Source organism: Argentina silus, assembly GCF_951799395.1.
Source record: "Argentina silus genome assembly, chromosome: 13".
NCBI classification, from domain to species: Eukaryota; Metazoa; Chordata; class Actinopteri; order Argentiniformes; family Argentinidae; genus Argentina; species Argentina silus.
In genome coordinates, this window is record NC_139667.1 from 4,748,862 (window position 1) to 4,765,351 (window position 16,490).

The 16,490-nt window shown below is 48.7% G+C and overlaps 1 protein-coding gene across 6 annotated transcripts in view; it reads right to left on the reverse strand.

Annotated features, from left to right (window-relative positions):
• Nucleotides 1-812: 812 nt before the first annotated feature.
• The window catches only part of unc79 (unc-79 homolog, NALCN channel complex subunit), a 34,492-nt gene continuing 18,814 nt past the window's right edge, over nucleotides 813-16,490 (reverse strand). The window contains exons 23-51 of one of the 6 annotated variants that reach the window (XM_083683156.1): nucleotides 16,262-16,419; nucleotides 14,905-15,086; nucleotides 14,401-14,602; nucleotides 14,047-14,226; nucleotides 13,419-13,487; nucleotides 12,383-12,669; nucleotides 11,895-12,077; nucleotides 11,634-11,796; nucleotides 11,364-11,513; nucleotides 9,890-11,158; nucleotides 8,687-8,788; nucleotides 7,895-8,011; nucleotides 7,433-7,535; nucleotides 7,210-7,350; nucleotides 7,048-7,086; nucleotides 6,753-6,865; nucleotides 6,587-6,672; nucleotides 5,845-6,018; nucleotides 5,689-5,757; nucleotides 5,360-5,470; nucleotides 3,801-3,905; nucleotides 3,590-3,667; nucleotides 3,350-3,439; nucleotides 2,952-3,127; nucleotides 2,512-2,695; nucleotides 2,095-2,298; nucleotides 1,816-1,893; nucleotides 1,656-1,697; nucleotides 813-1,467 (exon numbers count right to left, since the gene is read on the reverse strand). In XM_083683156.1, coding sequence (XP_083539282.1) covers nucleotides 1,279-1,467; nucleotides 1,656-1,697; nucleotides 1,816-1,893; nucleotides 2,095-2,298; nucleotides 2,512-2,695; nucleotides 2,952-3,127; nucleotides 3,350-3,439; nucleotides 3,590-3,667; nucleotides 3,801-3,905; nucleotides 5,360-5,470; nucleotides 5,689-5,757; nucleotides 5,845-6,018; nucleotides 6,587-6,672; nucleotides 6,753-6,865; nucleotides 7,048-7,086; nucleotides 7,210-7,350; nucleotides 7,433-7,535; nucleotides 7,895-8,011; nucleotides 8,687-8,788; nucleotides 9,890-11,158; nucleotides 11,364-11,513; nucleotides 11,634-11,796; nucleotides 11,895-12,077; nucleotides 12,383-12,669; nucleotides 13,419-13,487; nucleotides 14,047-14,226; nucleotides 14,401-14,602; nucleotides 14,905-15,086; nucleotides 16,262-16,419 — 5,044 coding nt within the window. In that variant the 3' untranslated portion in view covers nucleotides 813-1,278. Of the gene's footprint in view, nucleotides 1,468-1,655; nucleotides 1,698-1,815; nucleotides 1,894-2,094; nucleotides 2,299-2,511; nucleotides 2,696-2,951; nucleotides 3,128-3,349; nucleotides 3,440-3,589; nucleotides 3,668-3,800; nucleotides 3,906-5,359; nucleotides 5,471-5,688; nucleotides 5,758-5,844; nucleotides 6,019-6,586; nucleotides 6,673-6,752; nucleotides 6,866-7,047; nucleotides 7,087-7,209; nucleotides 7,351-7,432; nucleotides 7,536-7,894; nucleotides 8,012-8,686; nucleotides 8,789-9,889; nucleotides 11,159-11,363; nucleotides 11,514-11,633; nucleotides 11,797-11,894; nucleotides 12,078-12,382; nucleotides 12,805-13,418; nucleotides 13,488-14,046; nucleotides 14,227-14,400; nucleotides 14,603-14,904; nucleotides 15,087-16,261; nucleotides 16,420-16,490 lie in introns of all 6 variants that reach the window. The other 5 variants (XM_083683155.1, XM_083683154.1, XM_083683153.1 and 2 more) reach the window with 5 other exon arrangements.

The following is a 16,490-nucleotide window of genomic DNA, read 5'->3' on the forward strand; positions in this document are numbered from 1 at the left end:
AGAAAGCAGAAGATGGGATCTTATTTTACAGGAGTCATCTAATCTACCCCCTAGCTTTCCTTTCTGTCCATCAACCGAATGCATCCCATTAGTTAATATAATTACGCCTTCCAATGACCATTTAATCCTAAAAGTTGATAACAAAAATAACCTCTGCATTGTGGAGAGGAACGAAGACGAATGATAGGATCAAGCTGTGATTTGGCCGCATAGTCCTGCCATCATGTCTCCTGTTATTCCCAGACAGGTGCCTTTATCCAGCGTGATTAGATCTCACAACAATGCTTTATCATGACAAACAACATTAGAGCACGGGTAATTGTGTTTGGTTGGTGTCTGTGCTGGCTGATCTGTTTCACTGGGGCAGATGATGTGGAGGCTCGACAGGGGGTGGTGGAGACGGCCTCCCTTGTCTTGTTTGCCTCCGTTGTCTGGCTTCCCCTTATCGAGTTACCACGCGGCCGCTGCTGCAGCCAAGATTTGTGTGCCTGATCGATCCGGGCTCTGATGGCGAGAGGCAACCTGTCTGAAGCGGGCAGTGGGAGAGGTGAGACAGGAGCCCTGAAGCCTGATTAGATTTTCTGCTAACATATGACTCGTTTGTTGACCCGAAAGTGAGTCTCATCCAAGTCCACGGTGCAGTGCAGAAGTCAGGAGACGGTCCGGTGCACTGGCCGTGCTACAGATCTCAGTCAACATACAGTGTAGATACTGTGGCATTTCATAGTACAACTACATCTCCCTGTCACTCTTAACTGATGTCTGTGATGCAGGTAAAGTACTGTAGATGACAAGAGAGAACACGGTTTTGGAAAATGTGGCTTGATTTTATTCTTTTATCAGGCTTACAACCAAGCAACTGAAAAAAGTCAAAGAACATGAGCAATCTGTGAGTGAACAAGTCGGAGCCTCGGCATTTGCTTTCAGACTCTCACTCTACATCTAGACATACTTTATATACATTCTCTCCATCCCATTTGGTTTCAGACATTCTCTCACATTAGCCGTACACAGCAGTCAGGCACCTGTTAGCCCCGTATCCCTGCACACCTGCCGATCCCTCCCTTAGCACGCTAAAACAGCATTGATTTACATAGTACTAAAGGTGCTGAAGAAGATGGAAGTCCAAAGCAGAGTCTCACAACGACGACAGGCAGGAGTCGGGAGTAAGCATTCTGATGTTAAGAGGGCATTGCAGCAGACAGATGCATGCTGGTCCTGAGGTGGACTGGTCCTTCTGGGGGGACTCCAACCCTTCATGGTGACGGTGACGCCAGGTCACATGGGGTAGAACTGCGAGGCCGCCTCCGAGGACTGGATCTCGACCTGCGCCATCTTGAACTGGGTACACTGCAGCCACTTGCGCAGGGCGATGGGCAGGGCCCCGGGCGCTTGGCCCTGCAGACACTGGTGGTTCACCCTGTTCTGGATGGCCTGCAGGCGCAGCTGGAGTCCTGCAGACAGGTGCTGTACAGGGTAGGGACGGAGGAATGGTAAAGTAGTCACCATTAGTTACCAGTCACCAGTTAAGAGGGTGAGAGTGTGATTTATGCTCTACTGAAAATCCAATATCAATTCTGTTCATACGTACATCCGTGCGTAAATGAATGTGAATCCTGCTATGACATAATTCAGTTGCATTTATACATTTTTACCTTCAAATTGGATTGAATCATGGGCAACCACATAGGGATCAGCTGATGGGCGGAAGAGGGGGAGAACAGGAGGGAACATGAGTAATCAAAATGTAGTGTTCAATATCAAGTATTTCTAGGTACAGCAGACAGTTACAGCATATGATGTTTGCTCTCTGACCTTTACAAAGATGGTGGAATTACACTCCTGCAAGGCCTCCATCAGACTGATGACATGTAGACACACCATCTCCACCATCTTGGATTGTAAAAGAACCAACATACAGTATCTATTACAGGAAAGCACTCACATTACAGCAAATGTTCACAGGCACAAACATGGCCTACATTCACATTTCCCATTAAACTGCTATACTTGACATATAACATGTCCCAGCCCCCTCCAGTGTGTTTCTCTAGAGCAGCTCTCTGTAGGAGAGCAAGCCATCAGGATCCTCACCACTTTGTTGTGGGCCATGAGCTGCAGGATGCTGGGCGTGACCCGACTCCAGAACTCCAGACCCGTCAGGATGGCACTGGAGGAGAACTCTGTCTGGTTCTGGTTCTGCAGGGCCGGGGCGGCCGCAGCCTGCTCACAGTAGATGGTCCACAGCTGGGCGAACATGAAGGCATGGAACAGTGAGCACATGTGCAGCACAGACGTCTGGGGACAGAGAGAGAGCGGGGGGGGGGGGGGGAGGGGGGGAGCGGGGGTGGGAGCGGGGGAAGGGGATGTCAGATAGTGGCACTTTGGTTGAGAGAATATGCAGGAAACCTTCATCCATTAAGCTGAATAATGGTCACCACGGTCATCTCAGCGAAGGTTTATTTTTCAAAACCGTAAACACTGAGCTGAACACTGGCAGTCCTCCCAGACCTTGGATTGTTCAGGGAAGCCGATGAGGATGACGATGAGATGGTCTGCGATGTGGGAGCCAGCGTCCAGAGGGATGGGCATGCAGGAGGTGGAGCCCTGGTGCAGGGCACAGTGGGTCAGGGAGCCCAGGAGCAGCCAGGACAGCTGGCGGATGTGGGACACACACTCGATGAACTCCTTAGGCCTAAGGATAGGAGAGAGATTGAACCCTTTACACATGAGCGTAGACCATATTGTTTTTATTTGGTATGAACACACAGTGTCTTCACCCTTCATCTCCCTTTACCAGGACGAGTCTTCTCCTAGTAACATCTTGACCATGGAAACATCTACCAAACCATCTGCTTCTCCATTTATGACTTAATGCCACTCGAACCTTAATGAGCATCGCTAGTGAGGTCATTGATCAATTGTGCTCCGTCACTGACGGTGACTCTCACCCCTGCTGCATGGCGGAGGGGGGGTGGTAGAGCCAAGGCAGGTAACGAATCACTGCCTTGTTGTCACGGTGATTGCCTTTGCTGATCTCCATGGCCGCCACCTGCGCCAGGCCCACTTTCAGGTTCCCCCCGAACGTATCCTCGTGCAGAGGCTGACAACAGGCCTTCATGTGGTTCTGGAGGGAGGGAGAAGGATCAACACATGACTGGTCACGTGACACAGTACACGCCATTCAGCTGACGCTTTTATCCAAAGCGACCTACATTGCAGTGAGTGCATACACTTCAGTATATGTGGTCCCAGCAGGAAGGGCAGGGTGCTACAGTATGAGACAGGTGACACCCACAATAGAGGTGGAAGAGGTCTGAGCGACGGGGGGCAGCAGCTGGAGACTCACCTTGAGCTTTGTTAGCGTGTGCATATCTGCTATGAAGTCCAGAATCTCGCTGACGTACTGCCTCATGCATTCCATTGCTGCCGTCGTGCACTGAAGAGAGGATTGGAGAGAGAGAGAGACAGACAGAGGGGTTTAGTGGAGCCACAAGACAACACAGATCTTTGTTTCAGGTTGTTCCACACTGATCATCATTAAGGGACACAGAGATCCAATGAATTGCGTTGTTTTTTCGTGTCTTACCCCTGGGAGTGAGGAGATCATGTGTTTCTGGAGGATGGTGGACTCAGCTAGCCTCGTACCGATGTCTGAACAAATAAACTGACAACATGCACACATATGAGGTAGCGTACTGTCATCTAAATTCAGGGAACATACTATTAGTATCGACTACGTTTGAGTTCAAGTAGTTGTATTCTATTATAATGTACTGTGTGCTACAGTGTGTCTTTACCTGGACCAGCAGTAGCAGGTTGGTGTCAGGTAGAGGAGACTTGAACTTGAGAGCCTGCAGAAGCTCCAGTACCACAATACGGGACATATAGAACTTATCTCTCTCCTGGACACAAAGACATAGAGAGGCAACATTGCTTTGAGTGTTTTATTGATGCAGAATATGTAAGGGTTGTTTTCTCTAACTACGTTTTAGTATTACACAGATATATCTCTGCCTTTCCCCCTTCGTCCCCCTCCCATCCTCATGCAGTGTGTAGAGTACAGAGCATAAATCCTGTCTGTGGTGTGAATAGAGACACAGATTAGAATGGCACCCAGTCCAGATCTTCTCCCTGAGTCCCCAGCTCAGATGAGTCTGTCAGCCTGCCTTCTCCCCTGAGGACCGACTGCTCTCTCTGTTCATCCCCTCCACACAAAGCCCTGCTGCCTGTTTACAAACCACACTGTCACTCTCTCTTTTTCTCTCGCTCACTCTCTCTTTCTCCGTCTCTCTCCCTGCAGTCAAATCCTCAGTATTTGGTCTGGTAGTGCAGAAAGGAAGACTTCTGACATATAATACTGCAGTTGCCTTCCTTTCATATTTTTGCTCATATTATATTCCACATAAACTAAAGCCCGTTCTTTAACGAGAAGGCTCAATACATTTGATTTGGTGCAAATGTATTGCGATATACACATTGCGATATACACAATATCCAGTGAGCGGCAGTTCTCTGGGCGAAAATGCCTTGTTGATGCCAGAGGTCAGAGGAGAATGGCCAGACTGGTTCGAGATGATAGAAAGGCAACAGTAACTCAAATAACCACTCGTTACAAACAAGGTATGCAGAACGTTGAACCTTGAAGCAGATGGGCTACAAAAGGGGGTCCAACCCAGTACAAGCAAGGTGTACCTAATGAAGTGGCCGGTGAGTGTACAGTACGTATATGACTTTCCAAACTTCTGTAGGTCTACGAAACTGCCAAGAGCTGTAAAATTGTCGCCCGACTGAAAGCTCACCCCATAAGACGAACAGCACAGGATACATTTAAATAGATGTAATCACTCATTTTGACTCCGGTGTTTGAAAAAGCAGCTGTTGTAGAGTGGGGATTAAACAGGGTGGAGAAAATCAATGGCGCAGGAGACATAAAACATGCAGCCATGACAGGAGTGGCGGTGAGAGGGTCCATCTGTCCTGACACAGGAGACAGCCCTGGCACCGTCCCTAACTGAGACAGCCTCCCAGATACACGCCATACATCCTCAGCTCCCACCCGCAACTAATCATGTTAATCAATACTGGCTGATTGCCTGCTTAATCATCTGTGACACGCAGCCACATTTTCTGTCTGACTGTAGAGGTTGTGGATTAGTGTTATCATCAGGAGAGTGTGTGTGTGGGGGGGGGGGGTTAGGGTTGGGCGGGGGGGGGGGGGGGGGAGTCGCATTGCTGTATTCATTTGTCGAGGTTTTTTTTTTTACTTGTGAGATCACTGCAATGCTAATGTTTCAACAGACAGAGTGACCTTTATCAGGTGATGTTATCCAACGTATCAAAAGCGGTGAGCCGTTACCTTATTGAAGGTTTTGTAGCACAGGCCACACAGCTCCACCAGGTAGGAGAGGCTGAAGACTCCATACTGGATGACGAAGCTCAGCAGCTTGGAGAAGGGTTCCAGCAAGCTCTGAGGAAGAGGAGGGGTGGAGGGGGGAAGGAAGAGAGTGAGGTAAGGATCAAGGCTTGGATTTTAAACCGGTGTGGAGTGATATCGAGCTGTATGATTCGATGCACCTTGAACTAAAATAGTCTGAATGTAAACAAGGACATTGAAAGAGATCAGACACAACCCTCATCATTTGTCTGGTGGTTTGTCTCAGAGCACACACACACAGACAGGCTCACCCGGGTTGCACTGGTGGTAGGGATCTTCAACAGACAAATGATGATCCTCAAACTGGAGTCCAAGGGACACTGTGGAAGAGAGGTAATATGAATATATCTACATAGGGTGTGTAGTTTTGGTACTAGTTTTCACAAAATACAGTAGCTGCCCTGTACCTTCAGTGGAAGCACAGAGGGTAGTTTGGTCAGAAAGGTCTGGAACTGATTGCAGATGGTGGTCCACAGGTTGCTGGGGGAGTCCATGGGGAGAGCCTCCATGAAGGTGGCTATGTTATCCAGGCAATGCAGCATGGTGCCCCCTGCTGGCAGACTCTTCTTATTGTTCAGACCCTGTAGGACAGTGAATAAATGATAACAAGGTTATATAACACATGTTTATTTCCAGGATAATTGCATTTTACCAATCATTCAAGTATGGTGAAGGCAGTTTAGACCAGTAATGTAGGAATGAACTAGACAGACACCTTCAGCTCAAATTCGACAAAACATAAGCGTGAGCTTAACAAGGTGGAAACCTAAGGAATAGTGAGGGGTGAATGTGGTGAAGATAGGCCTGGCACTGCTGTTCATATTTCTGTTTGGTTTATTATAATGTTATCTAAATAGCAGGGCTGCGTGGTGTTCTACCTTTACAAGAGCTCCTCCTGCTGGTTGGATTAGGAACGTTAAGCTACTGATAAACACGCACACACGCACGCACACACACACGCACGCACGCACGCACACACACACACGCACGCACGCACGCACGCACGCACGCACGCACGCACGCACGCACGCACGCACGCACGCACGCACGCACGCACGCACGCACACACACACACACACACACACACACACAAACCTGCTCTCAGCTGCATTAAGGAGCTTTAATTACACAAACAAGTGAGAACCCCACCTCCAGCAGCATGTTCAGCGCAGCCACAGAGCTCAGTTCGTTAAAGTCAATCAGAGAAGAAGCCAGAGTTCTCAGAAAACTTCCATCTGGAGAATAAACAGAGAAAAGGTCACGCCATATCCTCCAGAAAGCCGGTATTAACACGAGCCATATTGTGCGAGCAGACCTTTGATGTTGCTCTGGAAGAGCTGGGGCAGGATGCCATTGGGAGCCAGCTGGTGGAACACACAGCGGAGGAACTGCTTAGCCACGCCTGCTGCGTTGCCTGGGATCAGCATACTGCCAGAAATAAACAGGCACACATTCTGTAGAATATCCATAGCTCCTTTAAGATGGATGCATAAGGGCACATCCAGTGTGAACAAGTCACAAGCATCAAAAACAGTAGACAGGGTTTAACACATACACACATATAATCCTGTCACACTTGATTATGGTGACTGTGGTCTGATGTCACATACCTCTCTGCTTGTCCAGAGCAATTGGCACTGGATGCAAGCCTGAAAATAATCATACATCAAAAGGATCAGAATTCAATTGCATATCGTACAAAGATTTGTACAAAGCACATATTGTACAAAGCAATCTACTTGGTTTGGGGGTTGTAAAGGGGTCTGATTTACCTTCCCACAGACTGCATGATGTCCAGCAGCAGTGGGGCGGCCTGGTCAGGGCTCAGGTGGATGAACATGGACAGAACCACCACGGCCAGACCCAGAGTCTCCTCATCATACTCCTCCAGCACCGCGCCACAGTCACGGCACCTGGGACACAACACAGGGACAGTGACACTGCGCCTATCCAGAACCTGTCCATCCAAACACAGCGTCCTGTAGGCTCACTCACCTGTCAGTCATGGTGGTGGGCTGGTCTTCGATGTACTCCTCGGGGGCGGGCACAAACATGCTGACCGTGCTGGGGGCAGACAGGAGACTGGTCTTTGTGGGGCCTGTGCACAGAACGACACTGAAATCAGCACACAATCATTTAAAAATCCATTGTCTATACTTATTCAGTCTGTAGTATCTGTGGTAATTCTGCCAGCCAGGTGTAGTCCTTATGCACTGTAAAAGATAGTTGTTTGGTAATGTTTCACATGGAGTCCTTTGGTCCCATGGTCCTCTGTGGCTCAGCTGATAGAGCATGGTGCTAACAACGCTTAGGTTGTGGGTTTGATTCCCGCTGGGGCCATATATACTGAAATGTATGCACTCACTGCAATGTAAGTTGCTTTGAATAAAAGCGTCAGCTAAATGGCATATATTATTATTATTATATAGAGAGTGACCAGATGTAGCAGTGCCTCACCTGTCTCCCAGGTGCTGATGTTGTGTGGGGCACTGGACTGGTGCTCCAGCTGTCTCTTCATCAGCTGGCTCATGGTTAGAGCTCCCAACGAGCCTCGCTTCACCTGACGGTACTGAGCTGGGGGTGAGACACACACACACACACACACACACACACACACACACACACACAGACACACACACACACACACACACACAGACACACAGACACACACACACACACACACACAGACACACACACACACACACACACACACACACACACACAGACACACACACACACACACACACACACTGTACAATCAGAAAAGCTGTATTCAGTCCATTTTTTAGAACACCTTAGAACTCAGAGGGTTTTCTCAAACTCTGTCTGTTGTTATTTTTACAGGGGGGAGGGGAAGACGCTCACATTTTGGACTAAAAATGAAAATGGAATGATTTTATGGCTTTGTTGGGTTCAATTCATGGTTTACTGATTTGCATCCCTGATATATCACTTTGACTTCCATTATTACTATGTTTAGTTTTGCCAGACACACAATCAGACAATACAAACTCATGTTTAATTCCGTATTACGCTGCCCACTTCTTACTGGAAATCATTCGTTCATGGAAAGATAAACTGTCATCATGTAAGAAATTGTGTTGAGGAAAAAAAACAAAACAAAAAAACCTCGTGGAATTATATCAGGCTGTATGTTTAAATCCCTCAATGATTGGAGTTAAATGACCACACCCTGTTCTACTGTGGTTTCAGAAAGGAGATGGGAATGAGAAAGTATTTGGATCCTACTTGATACTGAAGAGCGGTTGCTTGTTTCTGGCATAGCAGCTTCGAGGGTGGGGGCCGAAGCAGATTCTCGTGGCTTTTCCAGGGTAGAGAGAACTTTGTGATCTGCAAGGCAATGTGGGTGAGTGATGGGCAAGAGCAGTGGCATCAGTACTGTACCTCCGCCCTCTTATGACCTCAAATCTGGACACAACCACGAGGAGCATAGGATCCAGACACCCAACGGCAGGAAATGCTGTGTGTCGCTTGAAGCCATTTTAAGCGAAGTCGTGGGAAGAAATTATAGTCGTTTATAGATGTCCTATTTTAGTGCTGATACTGCAGATGATTGTCATTTCATTTGACTACATTTCAAAGGTTTAGGCTGGAGATAAACAGGCAGAAGGTTGTATGGGAGCATCTGAATGACAATCTGGTCCCTTAATCTGGATTTAGTACAATTACAATGTACAGCTTTTGGTGTCCAGTTGAGATGAATCAGGGTGACGGTTTTATATTCGATTTACATTTATATATTCTGTTTTTTTTCTTTTTTTTCCTTTTTTAAAAAAAACCTCTGCCTTGAGAGCTATTTGTGGACAGTGTACTGCAATCATTTGAGTGTGCTGTGGTTATCTTTACTTGTTGGCTTCTGCTGTATGACTTTGCTTTGACAGCAGGCCTACATGTATGTTACAGATACATGGGTTGGAATGGGAAAAGGGAGAAAGACATACAAAGCACACCACAGGACAAAGAGCACAGCAGGGGCGACCAGTTGGCTAAAGATTTGAGGCAGCTCGGACAAGCAATTTGACATAACCACCATTCTGTTTGTAAGAGGATTACAATGGGAGAAACAGCAGCTTGTGAAACTCTACTAACACCACTATCTTCCGTGAGTGGTGCTCTGCAAAAGACAAGACACCTGGGGCCATCTTCATTAGCTAGCGTGGCTAACCGTATACCAGCTGTCATTCCTTTTAGCCTCCTCAAATCTCAAGAGATGTCTGACTTCTAAAACACAAATATATCCAGGACAAAGCTCAGACGCTAAGATTCGGCATATTGATACTATTCAGCTCATCTCAAGGGTACTGTATACGTAACGGAACACAGAAACTGTAGTTCCTTGCAGAGGCACGCTCTCCCCCCCATCTCTGGGCCTCGGATCTCTGGACTCCTGCACCTCTCACTCTCTTGCCCCCAGGCCCTGCCCTCTCTTACCCGACTCTGTGGCCGGCTCGCCCAGCTTGTCCAGGGTGTTGAAGGAGATGTCCAGGTACTCTCTCTGGATGGCACTCACAGCTATCTTCCTCTGTTTACGTTGCCGGGGCACTATCTGGATCTTAAACTCTGCCTCGTTGTCATCATAATCATCAGGTTTAAGGTCACTGTCATCCTCGTCCGGATCTTCATCTTCATAATCTTCCTCATAGTCTTCCTCATCATTGTCCCTTTCCGACGAGGAGAGGGGCTCAGCCGTGTCCTCCGGGATGTCCAGGAAGACTGTCCTCCCAGAGGGACTGGTTCCCAGCCCCACCCCTGCCTTTAAGTCCTCATACGTGTCATCCAGGGAGCAGTCGGGGACAGCAGGGGTCTTCCTCAGGAGGTCCCTCTTCTGTTTTAGGGTCATGGGGCTCTCCAGGCAGGGGTCTCTGGAGTGCTCCGGGCGGTCAGGGAGCTCCAGAGAGGTGGAAGGGGTCATGTGATGTGGCCTCTTCTCTATAGGGAGCTGCTGGGGGCTTCCTCCTACTGGGTAGTCTGTGGTCCTCCTGTCCTTGGAGCAGTCCTCAACACTCACCTGCACCACGGGGGACAGGTGCAGGGTGTTGCTGCTGGCAGGGGAGGCTGGGGGCCTCACGGTCCCGTTGAGCCTGAGACCCATGACTGTGTTCAGGTCATACTCCTCATCACTCTCCACGATCCTCAGCGGAGGGAGGGGCTCAAACACCAGGGAGTCACTGTCAGACATGGAGAGGATGGAGTGCTTCTCTGGTATGGAGGTGCAGTCGGAGGAGAGGTCGATGAGGTCCTGGTCCTCCTTCCCCCTGTGCGAGCCTTCTGTGGATGAACCCATGTCTTGCCTGTCATCGAAAGTCTCCATGCAGCTGAGCCGTACCTCAGGGATGACCGGCCTCGAGCAGTCTGAGTGGCCCCCCCGGGAGTCACGGCGGTCATGGTGCTCGCTGCCCTCCGCCCTGCAAGACGAACCGTCCGACGAGCCTTTCCCGTGGCGATCCGCCCGCCGGTGTGAGTGTGAGGCGGTGGAGGAGGGGGGTGCGGGGGGACCCTGCAGGTCACAGCGGTCGATGCAGGACTTGCGTCGGTGCTCGTCCAGGTTGTAGAGGATGGAGTCCGTGTTGGCGATGTCCAGGGACTTCTGCTTGTGCATGGCCTGGAGCCTCTTCTTTCGGGTGCTCTCCTCCCTCACACAGTGTAGGATGCTGTCCTGGAGGGCGCTGGCCTCGCGGTACTCCGACAGCTCTATCTCACCTGACACACACAGAGAAACACAAAGTTAGATCACAATTGAACATGACTGATAAAAAAAATTCATCATAAATGGTTTATGTGAGCACAGGCGTTTCAATGTAACAGCAGGTAACGATATTGACTGCATTTGTGATAAAAATGTAAGTTAGAAATAAAAGTTTCATTCATGTATTAGAGAGTTGACCATTTGAGATGATTTTCATACTTTTCTGGGCATTGAGCTCCACATGCTGATATTTGACAGACTTGCTGCCACCAATCCTCTTGAGACGGGCAAAGAAGGTCTGGGACTCCTTGTTGCCCGCTCCAGTTGGGGTGTCATGGATGTCAGACTCATCAAACACACTGTCCTCCTCTGAGAAGAAAAAACACACCACATCACCAACTGTCACATCTTATTTGAAATCTAAGTGACAGTTAAAAGTGAATCATGTGATCATGTGATCGCCTGGGTGGTGCTAGATGGTGTCCCCACCTTTCTCTTTCTCGCTATAGCGGCTGATGTTGGAGTTGTCGCTGTAGAGGGGTCCAGCGGTGGCGTGGGGTCTACAGCTGTGGTACTGGGCATTCAGGGTGTTGATGGTGATGTGGATCAGGTGGAGAATACCTTTACTCATATCCATTTCCCTGTAGGGGTACTGGGACCAGAGGCAGGGTGGATGGTAAGACATTCTCACAAGCGCATGTACACTTTATCAACAAATAAACTAATTTGAATAGTGCAGAGAGTGTGTACCTTGTAGAGCATGACCAGCAGGGCTTTGAGCCACATCTGTCTAATGTGTGGCTTCAGGGCCCAGAGAGAGCAGCAGGGAGGCTGCTGGAAGTGGTGCCTCAGCTGGGGACAGGTGCAATACTTCAGCACCTGGACCACCAGGGGGAGCAACTGTTTCCCCAGGCTAATGTTGTAATCCATCACCTGGTAAAGACATCAGTAGTGTTTGGTGACAGATCGTTCTTCATCAATCAATATCACCCAGCAGTGACTCATGGGGCACACAGAGCATGATGTTCTAGTCAGAATGAAAGTAGAACAGTGAAGGACAGGAAAAAAACAACCAAAAAAAAGGCCCCCGACTTTGATTCACTCTGAAACAGGCGAGGTTAGGAGGGAATGCTTCGAGTCATTCCATTATGAATGGCATTCATTTCAGGGGATTTTAAAGACAATTTAGGGTAGTTTAATTTTTACAACAATTTAATCAGTAGTAGTTGTCCTGTCACCTGTGCGATGCCAGCGATGAAGGCATTGAAGCAGGTGGACGTGCGCATCTTCTGCGGCGAGATCATGCAGCAGCCCTCCTGTTCGTAACCTAGCAGCACATACAGGTGGCGCTTCACCGTGTTGAAGGCCTTGGCGCTGCCTATGTCGGCCTCTGCGCTGCTCTGGTCTTTGGCCATGAACTTCATCAGCACCATGATCAGCTGGTGCACCGTCTGGTGATCTATCCCGGCGTCCTCTGGGAGCAGGTCCCTGATGATGGAGTCGTCCTCGGGCGAGGGGGTCTGGCCTAGGAGAGGGGCTGAAGCTTCAGGGTTAAAGGGCGGGAGGAAGCGTGCTGTAGGACGCGGGAGTGGATAGGGAGGAGAGGGGTGGGGTGGGTGTAGCAGGGAAGCAAAGACAGACAGACAGACAGACAGACAGACAGACAGACAGATAGACAAACATACAGACAGATAGACACACAGGCAGACAGATAGACACACATCAGACAGACAGACAGACAGACAGACAGACAGACAGACAGACACACAGGCAGATAGACAGACAGACAAACAGACAGACAGACAAACACACAAACAGACAGACCGACAGACAGACACACAAACAGACAAACAGACAAACAGACAGACAGACACACAGGGTGGGCGTCAATCATCTGCTCCAAACACTCCTCTCAATCTAGCAGGGTGATGACATACACCGTACATTCTATACCATGGACATCACTATAACATGTTCATGGAATATGTCGAATGCAAACAGAAAATGTGACAAGCTAGCTATCAGCAAGAGTCACGTTTTTTCTCTTATTCCAACATCATAATTTGCTTTTGCCTGAAATAAAATCTGATGGGACTCGCTATGACATTTCATGAAAGAACAATGTCTGTCACCAAAGAAGCAAACATTGCTTTTTCATACTTTCAGGTTTTTTTTTTTAACGATAGAAGTTATTTCTCACAATATGATGTGAATATGCTGAAGGAAATGTTGATATATTCAAATAAGGTGTGTCAGATTTGGGTTGTTAATTACCTGGTAGGACTTTCTCTATCATATCTCCCAGAGTCGGGGCAGAGTGCTCTTGCCTCGTAAGCCTTAGAGCTAAAAACCACACATGAAGAACACGATTCAGGAGAATGTTTCACGGGAGGTAGCACAGGACACACGTCTGAGCTTCCAGACAACCCTACACATCCCAACGTTACACACAACGCACACCGAACGGTCTCAAAACGTATGTGGATGCTGAGTAGTTGTCAAACTAATCTGTGAATATTTGTAGCTTTTAGCTGAAGTTTTCTGTACTATTCGCGTACATAGAAAACAAGCTAAAAAAAAGACACACACTCAACCACCACACACGGTCTTGAGCCAGAAGTAGTGCAGACCCCATTTCCCAGAAACTCAGACCGCATTCTGTGAGTCAATGACAAAATGAAAGACAAGCCAAGGGAAAATACAGTAAGCCTCCTACCCTCCGCAAGACCACTCATTCCTGGGAAAACACAGAGGTGACAAAATAAAAGATAGGTAAAGAAGAGAGACAGGTGAATGAGTGGAGAGAGAGAGACATTAGGAACATGGGACAGACTCACAGACAGACAGCCTGCCTGACAGACAGGCAGACAGAGAGACAGACCAGCTGATGTCGGTCACTCACGTATGCGGTTGCTCAGGGTCTCAGGGAGGGAGAACGCCCGTTTGGACTCAGATGGCCCCTTCACGCTGTCCCGAAGGGAACGCACGCTCTTCTGGCGATTCCTGGCAAAGCGAGCCCGTCGAATCTTCCACATTGCTGCGTCACTCAGGTTGGCCATGTTGGTGCGCACTGCTGTGATGGCTGTCAATCAGGGACACAGGACACAGATATAAAGGTGCATCACCGTACTGTGCGGGTCAATTAAAGAAACATCACACAACTCATCACGTAAACCGTAACTGTGTTTACACGTGTGCTGCACACTGGGTTCACTCAAGTTATCTTTTGCAGAGTCAGATAATAATCTGGGTTTACTGGTGGGGAAGGGGAAGTCCTTGTTGCAGTCCAGGTGTAGCTGGGCCTCCAGGGAGAGAGTCTCAAAGCGGTTGACGAAGAACTCCCAGCTGAGGGCGGGGACCTCCTGCTTCAGACAGTGCAGCATCAGCAGCTTACTAAGGATGATGGGACGGTCCCTCACAACGGTGTCGAACTGGAAGTCCAGGCATATACACAAGCCCTGGACACACACACACACACACACACACACACACACACACACACACACACACACACAAAGGACACACACACATACACACATACACACGCGCACGTACAGTACACACACACACAAAAGCACCCACACACACACACACACACACACACACACACACACACAAAAGTGTGTTAACACTGGGGATTTGTACTGTGTCCAAGTTATTTATATACTCTACTTCCAAAGTTAAATAAAAATATCAACATCAAAAGGGAATGTGCCCTTGGAACAACCCTGTGTTACGGCCTGCTGCCTCCGTGAGTCACCTGCAGCGCCGGCCTCTTGATGGTGTCCAGCAGCAGTCTGGCACGCGTCGCCACCGCCGGGTTCACGTCCTCCACGGAGGCCAGGAAGCAGCAGAAGGAGTGGGCCAGCGAGTACTTCAGCAGGTGGTTCTTCGTCACGGAACCAATGTCCAGGAACCGACAGAGCACCGCCACCTTCTCCACTGGGGGTTTCCATGACAACGCAGGGGGCATAAAAGAACACCTCAGCATAGACATAGAGGTAGCACAGAGGTTGTCCCACTCTCGTATTTTTTCCAGTATTTATTGGTAAGAGACAGTAGAGAAAGACAGGAAGTAAGGGTATGTCAGCCACCTTCTCCACTGGGAGTTTCCATGCCAACATGGGCATATGTGTGCACTGAACTCCATGGTGCTAGACCACTGGACCACCGCCAGGCCATAATGCCTCGCTTTCTAATCTATCTGTCACCTTTTTTTATTATAAAACGAACACTGCATTTTTGCGAAAGGGTGTAACTGACAGTGTCTGCCACTAGATGGCAGTGTGGCAGTGGGGCTCTGAGCCAACATAGTCATAGGCAGATTGCCTGTAGGTTACGATGCTGTTTTGGCACCCAAGTGGCATCCTTTTTAGGTTAATTTACACAGACAACTGAATGACCATCTGTTTCAGAGTAGCTAATATGGGGGCATAATTAGATCATTCGAATGCATGATTATCATACAGCTCATGTATGCTAAACCTGAAATCATGACACATCACTTCACTTGGCAACAAGCCCTGACACAATTTTTTACTTCCTTCTTTTTTAGGTTACATTTTATTTGGATCACAGTCTGTTAGATTTGGGTATGAGAATGTTTCTGTAACTGCCAGTTTTTTTGGGGGGGCGAGTCTTTATTTTAAAATATTCATCTCAATGTGGATATTCTGATCCAGTGCTTCTATTTAGAGCCCAGTGACAATATCACAGTAAAACTATTTAATAAATAAAAACCGTGTTGGACCGACAGTCGGCACCTAACCCTCCCTCATGTCCACGTGGCCCGGTAGAGGACCTGTCCTCTGACTCTGTGTCAAGGTCATACTCAGCCCCTCTCAGCCAATCACAGGGTGAGAAGAGCCTGATTAATCCCACCATTCCTATGTGCTCCCTGCTGGAGCCCGCACAGTAACCATGACAACGCAGAGGGGGCGATGTGGATAGACAGTGGTTTGTGGGGGAGATTATACAAGAGGGGTGGGGGTCTTCCACTCATGTTTTATTCATGTGGCTAAGAACATAGTTACACAAACACATACAGCACGCACACACACACACACACACACACACACACACACGTCTTCTCAGGTGAGGCCACCCATATCGCTCACCTGCTTCAAATCGTATCTTCCAATCCTTGCTGTTGAAGTTGCTGTCCACCAGGTTCCAGAAGATGTCAGCTCCGTGGGAGAGGGAGAGGGCATGGAGGAGCTGGGGCACGGCCAGGGAGGCAAGCTGACAGAACTCTGACTTCAGCATACACCACAGACTGGAACATAGACACACACACGCACGCACGCACGCACGCACACACGCACACACGCACACACACACAGACAC